The sequence below is a fragment of the Bubalus kerabau genome, chromosome 2 (genome assembly GCF_029407905.1).
Source record: "Bubalus kerabau isolate K-KA32 ecotype Philippines breed swamp buffalo chromosome 2, PCC_UOA_SB_1v2, whole genome shotgun sequence".
Classification (NCBI taxonomy): Eukaryota; Metazoa; Chordata; class Mammalia; order Artiodactyla; family Bovidae; genus Bubalus; species Bubalus kerabau.
The window spans coordinates 198,220,163-198,239,161 of NC_073625.1; the positions used below are offsets into that span (position 1 = coordinate 198,220,163).

At 42.6% G+C, this 18,999-nt stretch overlaps 1 protein-coding gene across 1 annotated transcript in view; it reads right to left on the reverse strand.

Moving 5' to 3' along the window:
* Nucleotides 1-18,999, reverse strand: part of COL6A5 (collagen type VI alpha 5 chain) — a 162,287-nt gene that overhangs the window by 104,626 nt on the left and 38,662 nt on the right. The window contains exons 4-7 of the mRNA XM_055569957.1: nucleotides 16,317-16,949; nucleotides 10,358-10,918; nucleotides 5,379-5,933; nucleotides 2,217-2,792 (exon numbers count right to left, since the gene is read on the reverse strand). Of these exons, the coding sequence (XP_055425932.1) occupies nucleotides 2,217-2,792; nucleotides 5,379-5,933; nucleotides 10,358-10,918; nucleotides 16,317-16,949 (2,325 nt within the window). The remainder of the gene's footprint in view (nucleotides 1-2,216; nucleotides 2,793-5,378; nucleotides 5,934-10,357; nucleotides 10,919-16,316; nucleotides 16,950-18,999) is intronic.

Here is an 18,999-nt window from a genome sequence, read left to right on the forward strand (position 1 = left end):
CTGTTATTATTAATGCCACCACTTTACATTGTGCTGAAAATTATCATTTTAAGAATGTGTTTAGCATACTACAATGGTTAACATTCATGACCACCTTATGAGGAATCACTCTGATCTCAGGTAGAGAAAAGGAACCCACTGGTTAAGGTGCCTCAGAATACACAATCACTCTGCAGTGGAGCTGGTATCTGGATCCCTTTTATCCTTAAATCCAGCACTTGTTTCTACTACAAATTGCTTTAATAATATCATAGCCCAAATATTGAAATTCCATGGACAAGTGCTAGTCAACATTGGTTACAGGGGTCGTCTTTCTGAAGTCCCATGTGACATGACCCAAAACTAGGAACGATCTTTTACGCTCAGTTTCCATCAAATGCAAAGGCTGGGATGGAGCTGTATTAAAGTGCTCAGTGAAGGTAACTGGGATGACAGGGCGTGCATCATGGACTTCTTTTGCCTCTTCTGCTTCCCCCTCTTTCCTTCAGAGCTGTGCCCCCCTAATAAACATCTTGCATCCAAAAGTTAGACTATTATCTCAACATCTATCTCAAAACTCCGTCTTGACACCTACCTCCAAAAGTAGGTGTGGGAGATGAGAAGAAAGCAGTCCACAAGGAAAAGACTCTAGTCTTACTAATAGTCCTACATTTGGTGGGGATCCAGGGATAAATAAGAGTCCCAGCCTGCCCAATGAACTCAGTCTTGTTACAAGGACAAATAAGGAAGCAGCAAGCATGTGTTAGATGCAACCATCTGGAGAAATAGAAGGTGCAGGAGTCAGGGGACACAGCAGAGACACCGACATGTGCTGGGTCAGAAATTGGCAAACAAAATCTGAAAGGTGACAAGCAAGCTAGATGCAGCCAGGGGAAGCCGTGGGCTGGAGTGTTTGTGCTGGGTAAGTGATGCACGCGAAGATGAAGGGACTTCAGGATGACTAGAGAGGCTGGGAAGCAGGGGGCAAATTGAGGTTGGAGATGTCAGCAGGACCTACTTGGAACTCAGGAGTTTAGAAACGGTAACCTGCGGTAACCTGCAGTGACATAGCCCAGTTTGTATCAGAAAGATGCCTTGGGGACAGTCATGTTTTCTTAAAGAGGATACCCACATTCTGTATCTGAAACCAAGAATCTGAATATATTGCTTACTTAAGTAAAGTAGGGTTGTAGAGAGCAGACGTAGTTTTACTCAGCCCAGCAAATGCTGGTCTGACACAAGATCTGGGGGGAGGTTTTGTTTGGGGTTGGATGATTTCACAGAGAAGGGAGTGGGTTAATGTTAGTGGACAAACCACGATTTGTGTTGGAAACAAAAGTAGGTTTCAAGCTAGTAGAGAGGAAGGAAGGGAGGTGGAAAGGAAAAAAGAAGGAAGTTGGAAAAAGGGAGGGAAAAAGAAAGAAGAAAGGAAGCTAGCTGGTTGGTTGATGTGTTTGCCATGTGGGGAGGACCAGGCCAGTACCTGGGAAGGATTCCAGGCTTCCAAGGAGGCACAGTGACCCTCCCAGAGGGTGGGTTGATCTCTGCTGCTTTTAGGTCAGGTGGCAAATCTCACCCCTTGCTCACTCAGACATGATGCCTCCAGCTTGCCCTACTCCAGGGGTATCTCCTGGTTCAGCTCTGACCCCTTCCTTCCTGGTTCCTAGAAACTGGTCTCTGTTATTCCATTCAATCCCACTCCTGGCCTTGATTCAGAAAAGCTCACAGCCCTGGTTGAACTTCCAGGGTGCTGGAATCCCTGCAGTGATTCCCTGTAGGAATCACTTCCTACAGGGTGCTGACAATCCCATTTAGAGGGTCCTGGAACCTTGAAAACAAAAGCCTATCTGTTCAAAGCATGAAACTTTCCACTTGAGTTTGGCCTGAACCTGATACAGAGTAGTTGCACTGGGACCATCAAGCAAATGCACAGCACAGGCAACCATGAAATGGGGACAGCTGAATAGGGCCCTAGGAAGAGCGAAGGAAAGGGAAAGGAGAGGCCTGACAGCAAGGAACACTTCTGCAAACTTCTCGTATAATGTCTTCAGTACAGCAGCGAAGGACCTTTAGATCTTGCTGAATCAAGAATGCATTTCTCTCAGAGATGAGAAAACTGGTAGCCTGAGTAGAGGAACGTTCAGCCCATACCATCTGGATGATGGGAAGCCAAGCGTAATCACTTATTTTTTTGCGTAAACTTGTATTGCTACACCAACTTTAAAAGCACAACTCACCCTCTTGCGAGTTGTTACACATACTGTCTTGCACAGGCAGGTAAATATCTTTCAGTTTGTCAAAACCACTGACGTGGATTGTGTAGTTTTTATCCCCCGCCATGGTCTCCAGTTCCATTTGGTCAGCCGCACCTACACCCACTGCGTAAACGATGACGCCTTTGGTTCTTAATTTTGAGGCCGCCTCACCGAGCTTATTTCTGTCGTGAGATACCCCATCTGTGATAATGATCAGCATCTGCCTCACGTTTTGTTTGATACGGCTGCCGTGTTCCTCTGTGAACATGTCGTTCGCGCGCTCCAGAGCCTTGGCGGTGTAGGTCCTTCCCGCCGTATCCCTGCGCCTCCTCAGATGCTCGATGATGGCTGGTTTACTTGAGTACTTGTTGAGGTAGAAAAGAACCTCAGGGTCATCTGAGTATCTGAGCGCTCCAAACCGAACGCGGTCCAGGCCCACGTCTGATTTCTTCACCAAGTGGATGGTGAGGTTGATCATGTTTTCTTGGTCCTCGGGGTTGATGCTGCCTGAGTGGTCCAGCACGAACACGACATCTAACTGCTGAATCCGTTTACAATCTGAAAGCAGAAGAGAACAGGCGTGACAGACTTTTGCAGTGCATTCTGCACAGATTCCTAGAAAGGAAACCAGTTATGTGTGCCTTGTACCTCTCACGTGCCAGACACCTCACTGCTCTTAGGGATGGCTGATGCCATTTTAAAGAGAAAAGAAACTTCAGGCTCAGAGATATTCAACTTGCCCACATCACGATTCTAAGGACACTGGCACTCCTATCTATGATGATCAGATAGGAGTGCTCCTAACTCCATGATCAGATCAGCACTTCCCACACCTCCCTACTCTGTTCTGCTAAACCTCTTCAGGTCCTTTACAACAACGTTTGCTAAGCAGGCTTTCACCTGGAAGGGAATGTCAGGAGATGAGTCAGTGTGGTACAGTGGTGAGCCATGACTGATTCTTGCCAGACTGGCCTGCATTTTTGAAGGGCTCGGGGGCTCAGTGTACAACCTTGGAGTTTCTGTCTCGCCCCTTCAGGCTCCAGCTGTCGCCTCAGCTTCCAGTAGATAAATTTTCCTCTGTGCTCCATGTCTCTTCACATTTATTTGTGGCCCTTCCTCTGACCTTCCCAAGCTGGAGCCCAGAAAATCCCACACAGGGGAAGAGCTAAGGTGCTTGTCACCACACCCTAGCCCCAAGCCCTCCTCCTCCTTAGAAGCCAAGCACCCACTCTGGATGGACCCCCAAAGTATGAGCTTATTTCCACTCTTTTCCTCCCCTTAAGCATGTGCATAGCTTAAGCACATGCTTCCCAATGGTTCACCCTCTACCTGCCAACCTTACCTCCAATCCTTATTTCTGGCAGTGAGATCTCCAAGTTTTCAAGGATCATCCATTGCAGATGAGCCCAGACCATGTAGGAAGAATGACTCGCCATGATTTGGCAATGAGTCATATGAGTCATAACTCAATACATATTTATGAGTTGACTTGATACACATTTATAAATTTACCTGATAAATTTATAAACTGAATGTACAAGTCAGCTAAAATTCTACCTTATGCTATAGACAGGGCCTCTACAAATATGACATTTCTCAATGAAGAAAGGCCAGGAAGAACCCTTTGGATTTCAAAGGTGGGGCTGTGGCCTTACTGTGAGCCCTTCTTAGAATATCTCCACAATCCCAGGAGTTTGGGAATTACTGCCATACATGGAGGAAGAAGAAAAATTCCAGTTAAGCCTTTCCAAGAGAAATCTTAGGGCCATTGCCTAAAGCTCAGTTTATACTAAGACATCTTACTTGTTAACCTTCTGAAATTTTCACACACAAAATCCTGAACAACAAAGTCCAAAGGAGGTTTCTATTGCCATAGGAACAACATGCAACAAACTGACTAATGTTTTGGTTTCTTCTGTTAGTTGCAGCCAAAACACAGATAACAACAGCACATGATAGGTTTAAAAGTACTGGTGGTGTTAGCCTTACATGTGAATTTATAGCAAGTTCTGACACAAGTCATTAAAATTGATGGGCTCAAACCTAAGGTTGCTTAATCCAATTAGAAAAGCACTATAGTTTGTCAGATAAAAGTGATGACTCCAAGCGATCACTTTAAGGAAAGTAACAAATTAAAATTTTCCAAAAGGATAGGTATATGAACAGGCAAATGGAAAATACTTAGCTGAGAGAGGGTAAGAAGACTAATGTAAGAAATAAAAATATACACTGTATCTTTAAAATACAAAGAAGGTGCAGAGTTGTGCTTTGGATACTGGACCTAATTTAACTGAGAGGAAGATGGCTGTATATTTCTAATTACACATTCTTACGTGTACATACTTAACAGTGGTTATAGACAGCCAGTAGAAGGCAATGGCACCCCACTCCAGTACTCTTGTCTGGAAAATCCCATGGACAGAGGAGCCTGGTGGGCTGCAGTCCTTGGGGTCGCTAAGAGTCAGACACGACTGAGTGACTTCACTTTCACTTTTCATTTTCATGCATTGGAGAAGGAAATGGCAACCCACTCCAGTACTCTTGCCTGGAGAATCCCAGGGATGGAGGAGTCTGTTGGGCTGCCATCTATGGGGTCTCACAGAGTTGGACACGACTGAAGCAACTTAGCAGCAGCAGCATAGGTAGCCAAGAAACAATGTGGGAGAATCATTTGGGATTAAAAATTGACTGGAAAATCTAGGTATACAGGTATTAAAAAGCTGGAAATTTAATGTAAAATTCTGAGACCTCCTTGGTATATGTGGCTTCCTGGTGGCTCAGCAGTAAAGAACCTGCCTGTAATGCAGGAGAAGTGGCAAGAACCGCAGGTTCGATTCCTGGGTTGGGAAGATCCCCTAGAGAAGGACATGGTAACCCACTCCAGTATTCTCTTGGTATATCTATTTGAAGTCATCAAAATCAGACTATATGTTTCCAAATTAGCAGACAAAACTGTTGTTCTGGAATATCCCTGGGTATTTCACTTAAGTATACATCCCTGAGATCATGGCTTTTAATGTAGCATAGCTAAGACCAACCCTTAACACCAAAGTCCAGTTAGAGGCCAAGTCTGGAGTCCAAGTCTCTGTCCACCCCACTATAAAGTCAACAGCTTGTGTCCTGAAGGATAAGAGGGTCACTTACCATGAAGGGCACACATGCGGAAGATGAGTTTACTCTCTATTGCCTTTAGATCATCGAAGTTCTCAATGTGGAAGATCAGGCCACCATCCCCACTGATCTCCTCCAGCTGAGTCCTGTTGGCCCCGTATACCCCCACAGAGAAGATGACCACACCTTTGTCCCGAAGAGCTTTTGCAGGGTCTCTCACATCATCCTGGGCTTCTCCATCAGTGATAAGGATGAGAAACTTTTTTACCATTGAGCGGCCCCCCTTGGACTCAGTGAAGTATGGATCCACAAAGGTTATTGCGCTTCCAGTCAAAGTATTGTCACTGATGGGGGACATGCCGTCTATTGCATCAGAAATTTCTTTTTGTGTAAAGTATTTGTCAAGCTGGAATTCTTCCTTACTATAATGACTGAATTGAACTACACCAACTCGGCTTTTGTCTTCACCAATCTGAATCTTATCTAACAGGTTTTTCATGAAAGTTTTCATTTTCTCAAAATTTTCAGGTCCTATACTGCCAGAACTGTCCACCAGAAACATGATGTCAGCCTTCATGCTTTCACATCCTGCATGTAATCAAAAAGGCCAGAAATATACCAGGTTGGCATGGTTATCAGAATATGCAAGAGACAGTAAAGCAGAAATAAATACTTTAATCAGTAAATATCAAAAATTAACTCAAGCAACTGCCACTGCATTTGAAAATTTTATCTTCTTCTTTTGTAGTAGTCTGCTGACTAGAACCCTAAATCAGAAATACATTGAAGATTATCTAAAAATTTTCAAAGAAGAAATGCAATTTCTAAAGTATATATTCATTCTCTCACTTATGCATGCACGCATTATGCACTTATTCATAATTCATAATTCTTGAAGTATATGAAATGGCGAGCATCAGGCCATGTGTTAAGCATGCAGTGGTGATCAACAAAGAAAGTCAGAGAAAAGTAATCAATTTTTGGCACTAATATGACTAATATTTCAGTGTTTTATGTGTATTCTTGAAGCACAAAATTCTAAGTAACCTTTATATAGCATTTTTCTGGGATAATTTAAAGCAATTAAAAATATCAATATTAGAAATCAGGGTTAAAAGTTTTTACTAGCGATAATAAGTACATTAGTAAGCACATATCCATTCAACAGGGACTATTACTTTATTTATACATAAAATGTTTTGATATGGGCTGGAAGTGGGCATATATATGCATATATATGGTGGCTCAGATGATAAAGAATCTGCCTGTAGTGTGGGAGACCCAGATTTGATTCCTGAGTTTGGAAGATCCCCTGGAGAAGGGAACAGCTATCTACTCAAGTATTCTTGCCTGGAAAATTCCATGGACAGAGGAGCCTGGTGGGCTACAGTCCATGGGGTCACAAAGAGTCAGACATGACTGAGTGACTCACACTTTCACTTCCACCTCATACATATCTGTACATATATACACACATAGAAGATCAATTTCTATAAGTCATGAAAAAGTGCTATTAATTCATGTGTGTGTGTCTGTGTGTGCATGCTCAGTTGCTTCAGTCCTGTCTGACTCTTTGAGACCTTATGGCCTGTAGCCTGACAGGCTTCTCAGTCCATGGGATTCTCCAGGCAAGAATCTTGGAATGGCTTGCCATGCCCTCCTCCAGGGGATCTTCCCGACCCTGGGATGGAGTCCACATCTCTGGCATCTCTTGCATTGAAGACAGATTCTTTACCATTGAGCCACCCTGGAACCCATGTGTGTGTGCATATATATACACACACATATGCACCATATATATATTATATATATATGGCATAAATTGTAAGTATATTGTCTTTAGCATGTATCTCCTTAGTCTTAACCTTTTCTTTCATTGTCACTGCCATTCTCTTACCAGCCCCTTCCTCAGTCTTCACAGGATCTATCCCATACTATTTGTATATGACCAGTTATCATGAACCACAGAAGAACTAAAAAATGCCAACTATTTTTTTTGCTTTTTTTTTAATTTATTTACTTTCAATTGAAGGATAATTGCTGTACAGAATTTTGTTGTTTTCTGTCAAATCTCAACATGAATCAGCCATAGGTATATATATATTCCCTCCCTCTTGAAACTCCCTCCCATCTTCCTCCCCATCCCACTCCTCTAGGTTGATACAGAGCCCCTGTTTGAGTTCCCTGAGACATACAGCAAATTTCCAAATGTTTACTATTTTTAATCATTTATATGAGGTCCACCGGAACTTCCTTGGTGACTCAGAGCTAGTGAACCCAACTGCCAATAAAGGAAATGTAGGTTCAATCCCTGAGTCAGGAAGATCCTGTGGAGAAAGAAATGGCAACCTACTCCAGTATTCTGGCCTGGAAAATCCCATGGACAAAAGGACCCTGGCAGGCTACAGTCCATGGGGTTGCAAAAGAGTTGGACATGACATTGTGACTAAACAACAACAAAAACAACAACATAAGGCCCAGTAGGGGGATTAAAACCATTTGAGATGGATGCTGCCCTGGGGCCATTTTGAAAGTTGTGAATAGGGAAGTTGCCAAAGATGTTTGAGGGTCTTGACAAATCCCCAGTGCTGGGAAGTGTGGAATGCTCTGTTCCACAAATAACATGTCAAAGGGGGAGATTTCTACATGTAGTCACTACTCACAGGATCTATCTCCTCATCAAAAAACCATAGCTTTGACTAGACAGAACTTTGTTGGCTGAAGAATTGATGCTTTTGAACTGTGGTGTTGGAAAAGACTCTTGAGAGTCCCTTGGACTGCAAGGAGATCCAACCTGTCCATCCTAAAGGAAATCAGTCCTGAATATTCATTGGAAGGACTGATCATGAAGCTGGAGCTCCAATATTTTGGCCACCTGATGTGAAGAACTGACTCATTAGGAAAGACTCTGATGCTGGGAAAGATTGAAGGTGGGAGGAGAAGGGGATGACAGAGGATGAGATGGTTGGATGGCATCACCGACTCCATGGACATGAGTTTGAGTAAACTCTGGGAGTTGGTGATGGACAGGGAGGCGTGGAGTGCTGCAGTCCATGGGTTCACAAAGAATCGGACACAACAGAGTGACTGAACTGAACTGAACCTCATCTCCCACTCCTCTATGTCAATAAAAGGATTTCAACCAGGAAGATGGCCACCCAGGTAAAGACTACATTTCCCAGGCTTCCTTGAAGCTAGATGTGGCCCTGTGACTGTGGATTTGTTAGTAGCTATGAGGAGGAGTGATTTAACCCCTTCTGGGTCTGAACAATAAAACAATTGAGCCTGATGAGACGCCCCGGTCCTATCTCCCTTTCCACAAAGGGAAGATGACAGGGTGTGGAACTCCATCTTTGACCTACAGTTACTATGTGTTGCAAATGGACCTGCCTCTTTGCTAGACCTGGACTGCTCACCCCGGACAACTACACAAGAGAAAAACCATGTTCTGTGTTGTGTGGAATGGGGCCGTTTTGCTAGAGCCTCTTTTCCTGCCCATGAATGGATACCCTGTGCCTCACTCCGTCCACGTCTTCTCTGAGAGGAATCAGGTTTTCTTCTAGGCCCTCCAGCTTCGGCGTCTCAGTTTTCCTGCTTCTCTGTTCACCGTCTTGTGGCTCATTTCCTTGACCACAGTTTGTCTCCTCCTTCAGGTATGCCAGGATTTGGCAAATAAGAAATATTTGATAAATAAGAAGTATCCTGGCCCTCCTCAGACTGGTCCCTGCCTTTGAAAAGACCTCAGTACAATCTATTTTATTTTTCCTGAAGTCTTTTTACTTTCCTTGCCATCAACTCCAGGAAACATAAAGGAACTTGTATTCATACTGCTTCTAAGACATCCTGAAGACCCAGCTTTACTCCTGTCCATAACAGGACGAAAAAGATCAATACAGTTATGGTTTAGGATTTTACTGCCAATGTTACTTACTTGCTGGCTTATTTTCCTTTGGATTTTAGTGGCTCAGAGAAAATTCCAACACAGTTTCACCTTTGTAAGTTCAAGTAAAGTGAGAATTCTTTTCTTTTCCATACCAACGAATACCTTGACCAACTTTTACAATAATCACATTTTATGTAGCACTTACCATGGGCTAAGCCCTCCTCTAAATGCTCCACATGCATTATTTCCTTTAAGCTTCATAATAAGCCTGCACATACAGGACCAAGCCAAGTAGCCAGTAAGTAACCCATTCAAGGTCCACAGCAGGAATTTTCACATTGTTCTTCCTAACTTCTGTTACTTAATTTTTAGTCAGAACAAAAATGCAAGTATGTATTTGCATTATAAATAAAAATAAACAGGGGTTACATATGGACTAGGCATGCTTTCATAATAAAGAAATAACAGTTGGTATTTACTGTAAGGATACTCTGATGTAGGTACTGTCCTAATTTTATAGATGAGCAAGTACAGGTCTCAAGTAATGAAATGAGTTGAATCCTAACCCACTGAAAACCAGAGCCCGTTTTCTTTCCACTGTTCTCATCTGCCTCCATTATTGTGTCACACACACACACACACACAAATATAGGGCTTCCCTGGTAACTCAGGGTAAAAGAATCTGCATGCAATGCAGAACACTTGGGTTCAATGCCTGGGTCGGGAAGATCCCCTGAAGAAGGGAATGGCAACCCACCCCAGTATTCTTGCTTGGAGAATTCCACGGACAGAGGAGCCTGGCGGGCTACAGTCCATGGGGTGGATAAGAGTGGGACACAACTGAGCAACGAACACTTGCACACTTTTTTTTTTCACCTCCATGGCAGTGGGCTTGGTGAAGACAATAGCATAGTTAGCAGCCTTCTCACTTAACAGCTTCCAAGATGGGCTCAGGGCAGCTGTCCACAGAGGGATTCTCCCACCTTGGCAATTGGCTTACGGTCAGGGGCTGAACCCCTTCAGAAAATGTGAGCCAGACAAATGGTCACATCACTCCTCTACTTGGCCTATTAGTGCCCCTGAAACAACTAGGAAAGGACAGATAATAAAGCCTTTTTGTTTTGCTTACCTTTCTCGGTGCAGATACTGCGAACAACTTCATTCTTGATGCTTTTTAAAGCATCAAAGTTCTGCCCAAAGTTAACCCTTTCCTCTTCCCTCGCAATCTGTTGCAGTTGTGTTCTGTTAGCCTTCCCAATACCAATCGCATGGATGGTGATATTTTCAGCCCTTAGTCTCTCAGCAGGTTCCAGGACAGCATCTCCAGATATCCCATCGGTCAGCACAATGAGGTGACAGGGTACCTCATTCATCCTCTGCTTCCTTCCCTCCTTCATCAGTGGCAGCATGAAATCCAGGGCTGCCCCAGTATGAGTTCTGCCCCTAAGCTGCTTGATGTTATAAACAGCCTTTCTTAATTTCACATCATTAAGGTAGTCACTGATATCAAATTCCACTTTTGTCTCGTGGGAATACTGCACAGCTCCAACTCGAACTTTGTCTGGACCAATGCTAAACATCCTTATCACCGCCAACATGAATTCCTTGATTTGCTCAAAGTGTTTTTTCTGAATGCTGCTTGAGCCATCGATGAGGAAATAGAGATCAGCCTCTTTTGTGTCCACACAGCCTGCAGAAAAAGTGAAAACAGAAAGTACATTCTTTGTTAATTGTAGAGAACCTGGAGAGAACTTAGCAGAAGGATTTGGAAAGGAGCCTGAGGCTGTGAAGCCGTTACAGGGAAGAACAAAATCTGACTACATGTTGGATCTCTTTCTTTTACTTTAGTTGCTTTTGTTCACTAAAAGGATACTGTCTATACATAAAGGCCTGCCTAGGGAACTCTGCCACCCTGCCTGAATGGTAAGCTAAAGTGCCTTTGTCCAGGGAAACGTTCTGACTCTGTCCACCCGTGAATGGCTGCAAAAAGAAGAAAGTAACAGCCCCCCTCCCTGAGGCTGGCCTTTCCAGGAGATGCTTGCAAAACTTATGATCTTTTTGCTTTACTTCCTCACCTCCTCCCCTTTTGTGCTCTATAAAAGAACATGGCATCCAGGCCCCATAAGATGATTATTTTGAGACTTTAGTCTGCCATCTTCTCAGTCAGCTGGCTTTCCAAATAAAGTTGTTATTCCTTACCGTAACACCTCATATCTCAGATTTACTGGCCTATTGTGGATCAAGAGCAGAGTGAGTTTGGATTCGGTAACAGCTTCTGAAGAATGAGGACACTTCAGCTGAGGCCTGGACATTTCACTGAGCACATTCAGACCCATTTTCTCCTGTGAAACTTACCGCAACCGTGTGAGGCAGTTGAAACTGAGTGAGCCCAGTCACTGAGGTCATGCAGTCAGTGAATTAAAGACTAAAGACCAGATTCCCAAACCTCCAGGCTTTTAGTTAAGATTGATTTTCTGGTATTGACACCTGCCTGCATTTGTAGTTTATGCCTTATCATTCCTTTGAGAAATAGGTTCAGATGACCTTCTGTTCTTACTGCCCCAATAACCTCTTCTACCTGGAGCAACTAGAATAGTATATTTAAAACTAGAACCAGACCATATTACTGTTCTACTTAAATGATTTATCACTGTAGTTAGAATTTTAAAATGAAAAATAACACTAATCTTTCCTCCTTTTCTTTGTCATCCTATTTCTGAGTGAGTGAGTGAAATTCGCTCAGTTGTATCCGATTCTTTGCGACCCCGTGGACTATACAGTCCTTGGAATTCTCTAGGTCATAATACTGGAGTGGGTAGCCTTTCCCTTCTCCAGGGGAATCTTCCCAACCCAGGGATCGAACCCTGGTTTCCTGCATCGCAGGCGGATTCTTTACCAGCCGAGCCACAAGGGAACTGGCAATTCTTTACCTTCCTCGCTGTGTTTCAACAACACTGGGCTTCCTCTTGTAGTTTTGTGCCTGTCCCCTTTCCTGAAATATTCTTCCCCCCGAATCTTCACAGGCTGGTCCCTTCTCATCTCATGGATGTGTCAACTCAGATGTAGGTCTTTAGAAGTCCTTCTCTTCCCTTCCAGCTAAAACACATCAATCATTATCTACCCCACTACCCTGTCTGCTTTCTTTATGATGCCCATTACTTCCTGAAATTACTTGATTATTCATTTGAGCACAGCCTGTTTCCTGACACAGAATGTCGGCTCCATGAGGGCAGAGACTTTGCCTGGTTTTCTGCTTCTGCCCAGTTCAGGCCCGGTACATCACAAGATTTCAACAGGAAATTATAAATCAAAGAGCTCTCAATATTTTTCCTTTGTTGAGCAGATGCTCTGTCAAAAAGTGCTTTAAGTTTCCTAATAGTCTCTTCACTACTCTACTTAGCCATTTTTTAAATTGGGTAGAAGAAAAAAATATATACCTTTAAATTTTAGGTTATGTGTACAATTACCTGGTTGAGTATGTGAAAAGGTCTCTAAAATACAAGACAATTTAGTCTTTTCAGAAACATTTTCTTTCTTGATAGCTTGTTGGTAACATAGCTGTTGACACTACTTCAGGCTATGGGGAGTTGGCTCTTAAGAAATCAGAAATACTGAAAATAAGTTTGACTCTGAGAATTAAACTATGAAATCAATGTATAAAGTATTAGGGCAAAGGTAAGCAGTTATCTGCAAAAGACAAGTGTGATCCCCGGACAGAAACACTTGATAGAGACCAGAATGAATTGATTTATATATCTAATAAAGAAAAATGGTGATCAGTAATAAAGGAGAGAAAAATTCAAGTCCCAGGGGGCAACCATGGCAATGCCCATCCAACCATGGCTAGACTAGTGACTAGCCACTAGTCACATGTTTCTATTAAAACGTGAACTCAAACGGCTGAAAATTAAATAAAATTTAAAATTCAACTCTTTAGTTGCAAAAGCCACATTTCAGGTGCTTAACAGTTCCATGTGGTTAGTGGCTATTACATGGGACAGTGTAATTACAGAATATATCCATCTAAAAAGTTCAGTTGGACAGGGTTGAAGAAAAATGTGTCCCCTGGGACAAGGTCTCACCTGCACAGTTATCTAGAGATATAGATCTATATATTGGACTTTAAAATAGAATCATCCCCCTGACTAAATACCACAAGACATTTAGGTCATAAAACTAACTCCTTTGCTCTGGTTCCACATCCTCCAGCAATCTTTTGCTTATAGACTAGCTTCCCACTTGTATATATGTCTATAGGGAGAGACTGTATTTCTCAGAGGAATATGGTCTCCAGTGTCCAGGTCTCCGGCACTATAGTTCCACTACAAAGATAATCATCAATCTTTTCTTATCCATCAGTCTCCTGGTTTGGTTAACGTGAGATTTTCCTTGCTTTAATGAAGTTCTGTTAAATAAATTGGAGACAGTAGTGTCGGAGGTGGTGGACACAGCAGTGACTAAGTCAGTAGAGATTGGTTGTCTGTGTTTGACCATTTTGAAACTGTAAAGCTGGCTGTCTCACTGCAGACCATGGCAAATTCACTGAGGTAGTGGTTCTCAGATACTGCTAGTGTGAGTTCATTGGAGAGCTTTCTAAAATGCCTGCCCTACCTGCAGACACTGAGTCATTGGATTGGGCCACCGAATTATTAACAATCTCCTCAGGGAGCCCTGATAAAATTATAGTAGACACTGTGGGTGCTCCACCTATATCCCCTCAAATCCTTTATCAGGAATTTTGTGTAACCAGTTCCCAGCACTTTCATTTAAACAGCTAGCACCAGTATCTAGGGGTGGTTGGCTGCTCAGGTTGTTGAAATCCTTTTTGCTTTTTACTTGAGCCAGAAGTGTCTGGAAATGAACATTTCCTCCTGTGTGCTGGAATATAAATTCTTTGGTTACATTGCCCCTGACTAGGACAACTCTAAGGTTTAACCCACACTGTCTCTAGAATGGTTCAGCGGAATTGGCCCTCCATGGGACTTTGCTTATCAACCTGCCCTTCCTGGTCCCGTATCCTCACTTCCCTACCAATCTCCAGTTTTCCTGGGTATATTTTTGATACATCAATTTTACATGAATTCTTACCTGACATCTACATCTGAGGAAGCCAACCTGTCAGGTACCAATATTTGAGAGCCACTGAATGAATACAAAGCCACTTACTGAGGCTTAATGGAAGATAAGGATAGCCCTTGTCCTAGCCTTGGTCCCATTTCTTCCTATTTAGAAATTCTATAATGGCAATAATAGTGTTTGTCACATAATTGCAAACTCTCTGAGAGAAACCACACTACACATCCCCCTATGCCTTAAACTTTATACTACAGCAAAGCAGCTGCCACTCTGAAGGACTCCTCTCTGTATCACACAGGAGGTAATGGGACACTGGTTCTTTGCTGCTGCCGTGTAATGTATACATGCAAGAGGAAAGTCAGGGCTGGCCCAGGATCGCATCCTTATACTTTCAGTTGACTAATGAATAATAATTTTAAATTAAAATTTAATTTAAATTTAAAATTAACCTTTAATACGATTGGAGGATTCTTTTCCAGGTGGGTGCTGCCAAATTTGAGTCCAATTGTTTGAAAGCGTTTTATTGTAGGGAAATGTGTGAAGACAGCAGAGAGCTCAGAAGTAGATAAACTCGAAGCCACATCAAGTGTGTTTTGTCTGTATGTCCTGGCACCTTTGAAAAGAACTTGGTAAGGCTATAGCAGATTCAGTTGTGGACAAAGATATAAGTATAATAATGATCCCTGCTAAGATTTTCATAAGAGCAGAATACTGGCAACGACCTCTATATCCAACAATTTAGGATATATCAAACAAATTCTGTTATACCCAGAGGATGAAATATTATTACTCCCAACCTAAAAAGAATATTGGCAATGAACATTTAAAGAGGTGGACCAAAGTTCATGGTATAAGGCTGATAGAAGAGGGAGTAAGGCATATCATCCTGGTTATCCCTAACATCCATTCTCTCTTCTAAGCTAATTTAGACCCCAGTAATTTGCCGAGGTACTTGGCTGCCCCAAATAAAGATTACATTAATGAAGAGTGATATGTGACTAAGTTCTGGCCAATGGGATGTAAGCAAAGATGGTATGTGTAATTCCGGGGAATACCATTGAAGAAAAGGCGGGGGAACCCTGCCTTTTCCTTCTCTTTCATCATTCTAGTTGCTGGATGTGAATGTAATGCCAGGAGCAGTTATCTTGGATTATGATCCTGGGAATAGAGACCACAAACAAGAAAATAACTTAGACACGGACACTGGTATACCATCCAGCTCTTTAAACCTACCTTAGGACTTATTTGTGAAACATAAAATCATTTTATCGTATCTAAATCACTACTATATTTTTTCCTTTTGTTAGTCACACTCAGAAGTAATTGTAAATGATACAACAAGTACCCAACTGTGTGTTCCTGCATTCTCCAACATGCCAGCCACTAGCATGTGGCTGCTAAAATAAAAATAAAAAGTTCTAAGTTAAACTTAAAACTCAGTTCCACTAGCCACATTCCAAGTGCTCAATAGCCAAAGTTGGCTAGTGGCTGCCTTACTGAACAGTGAAGACAAAGAACATTTTCATCATTACATAAAGTTCTTCTCAACAGCACCAATACCCATGTTACACCATTTTTAAAAAATGTATATGCATGTGTTTGTGTGTCCATGAGTGTAGAAAGAGAGAAGAGACTAAAAGATAAGAGAAATGTTAATAATGGCTTTATCTGAAAGATAAGACTTCAAGAGATTTTATTTTTTTCCTTTATGTTCATCAACACTATTCAACTATTTTATAATTACGATTTTTATATTTTATCCCAGTATGACTTATATGCTTAAAACATCCATTGCAATCATTTAATAAATGATTTAGGAAATGTTTAGGAAAGTCATAAGGTTTGAAAATTTATAAAATGAAACCATCACCAAAATCTAGCTTTAGAATATTTTCATAACCCCTAAAATCCCTTTACCCAATTACAGTAAGTCCTTGAGCCTGCCCCTGCTCCCACCCTTCACAACTGCTCCTATTACTTTTATAATAGGAAAAGTATTTTTTAAAACATACCAGTTTTATCAAGTTCCATTTGTTCAGCACGAGCCGAAACTTGGGACCATATTTCATTCTGGAGCTTTTTTAAGAACTTCTTACTGTAATTATCCAAGTCTGCATAGGACTGCAGCATGGAGATGGTCTGCTCCGGAGGGTAAGACACTATTTCTTCTAACTGGGTCTTGTTGGCCCCTTCAATGCCCAAGGCAAGCACGGTTACATCCTGCAGCCGGAGGTCGAAGGCCACCTCACGCACACTGTCGTCCGATGGCCTGTCAGTAACCAGGACTGCTATCTGGGGCACTCCTTGTGCCCGTCTGCTGCCATGTGATGCTGAGAAGCCTTTCCTCCTCAGCTGATCAATGGCAGCTCCAGCGCTGGATTTCCCAGCCCGCAGAGAAAGCTTCTGGATTTGCTCCTGAAATTCAGACTGGGTTGTGCTCAAGCTCAGAAGAGAAACCGTCTTGACTCTGTCACTGTAACTCATAAGTCCAAGCCGCAGGCAGTTGTCTTGCACATCCATGGAGGAGGTGATGTTCTTCAGGAAGTTCTGCAGGAGCCTTAGATTCTCTGTGGTCCCAACAGCCTCATCCACCAGAAACATGAGGTCGGCAACTGAATCTTTCTTACAGGCCCTGGGAAAGGGGACTATGGAGAGAGAAAAAGCAAGTGGGTTAGTACAGACCCCGGCTCAGAGTGAGAAAGCCACTGTATAGCTTGTCAGACATCATTAGGGAAAATGGAGGGAGTCATGACAAATAGAATTAGCAATTTTTTGCTGAAAAAAAAAATAAAAATTCTGAGCAAAATTTACACTGGCCATTGATTTCAGAGACCTTGAAACGCTTTTCCCCTATCTGCAGAACTCGTCTTACCAGTTTTCCTATCACATCCCATCACCATGATCTTCACGACCAACATCACCACCAGCATGACTACCACCACCTCTACCAACCACCACCTCCAAATCCACCATCACCAGTATGAACCTCCACCACAACCACCAAGGCCACTTTCAAATGCTGAGATATAGGTATGAGTTCATGGAAATATCTCTGATCTCAAGGAGTTCTTACTTTATGGGGAAGACAGAAAAATAGATTATATTAGTTCTGCTGCTGCTGCTGCTAAGTCGCTTCAGTCGTGTCCGACTCTGTGCGACCCCATAGACGGCAGCCCACCAGGCTCCCCGTCCCTGGGATTCTCCAGGCAAGAACACTGGAGTGGGTTGCCATTTCCTTCTCCAGTGCATGAAAGTGAAAAGTGAGAGTGAAGTCGCTCAGTCGTGTCCGACTCTTAGCGACCCCATGGACTGTAGCCCACCAGGCTCCTCCATCCATGGGATTTTCCAGGCAAGAGTACTGGAGTGGGGTGCCATTGTCTTCTCCTTATATTAGTTCAGACCATAATGAATGCTAACAAGGAAAATAAAACAGGTGTCTCAAATGAGCTGCCCTATGTTGGTGATGTGGGGTAAGAACTAAATTATCTGAGACATAAATAAGTTAAGGAAGGCCTCTCTGAAAGGATCACATTTAGGTTGAGAAAGGTGAAGAGAAAGATTCAGCTACACATTGTTTGAAAAATAAAAGAATAATTCTGACAGAAAGAAAAGCAAGAAGTAGAAACAAGCAAGACACTCAGAGTAGCCAGAGCCAGTGAGTGAGGGGAACGACGACTGATGAGGTCAGAGGGAACCAGGTCCAAGCATGTGGAACTCACATGATCTTATTTACATCTTTTAAATATCACCCTAGTTCCTGAAGGGAGACAATGAACTCATTAAAATTTAGTTAAAAGTAATTGCCCTAATACAGGAAATAGATAATGGTTCTTGGGCAAAGATAACAAGAGTACTTTTGATGCATGAATTAGACGTAGAGTGGACTTGATGATAAATTAGATATGTGTTGGGAAACAAAAAGGAAGTGTTGAAAATGCCTAGGTTTTTGACATGAACAACTGAGAGGATGTTGGTTCTGTCTTTTTCCAAGGCAGGGGAGATAGGGGGAAGAACAGGTTGGAGGGAGGAGTCAAGAGCTCTGTTTCAGACATGCTGAGTTTGAGATCTATTGAAGATGCCAGGTAAGCAGTTGGCTCTATAAATCTGGAATGCAGGGGAGAGTATATCACATGCACAGAAAATACCCACTCCAGACACAGATGGGGGAACCACAACTGTGATAAGCGCAGCTCAGAGATAAGCTCAAATCTTGCCAAAAACTACCCATAAAATAGTGAGCTCTAGAAGCCAAAAGACATATCTTACTTATCTCTATCTCTCCAGTACCTGGTACCCAGTAGGAGCTCAGAAGTATTTGTGGAATTATAATTCTCATAAACCTACTACTGTACTCTGAACCCCACCCCACCCCCATAGTCGGCTAAAACAAACTTTCAACATGGCCTGCTCAGCTCAGCATTTATTTGCAAATAGCTATTACAAACTGTTTGCCAAACTCCATACAAGTCATATCACTCATCATAAGGCCAACACTATTATCCTCACTTTATAGGTAAGGAAACTAGAGCTCAGAAGTTAAGCAGCTTACTCAAGGCCCTTAGCAGCCAAGCCAGGCTTTGAACTCAGACTCCCAAACCCTTATTCTTAACCTCTAGGCTTCCCTGGTGGCTCAGATGGTAAAGAATCTGCCTGCAATGTGGAAGACCTGGGTTCAATCCCTGGATCAGGAAAGGA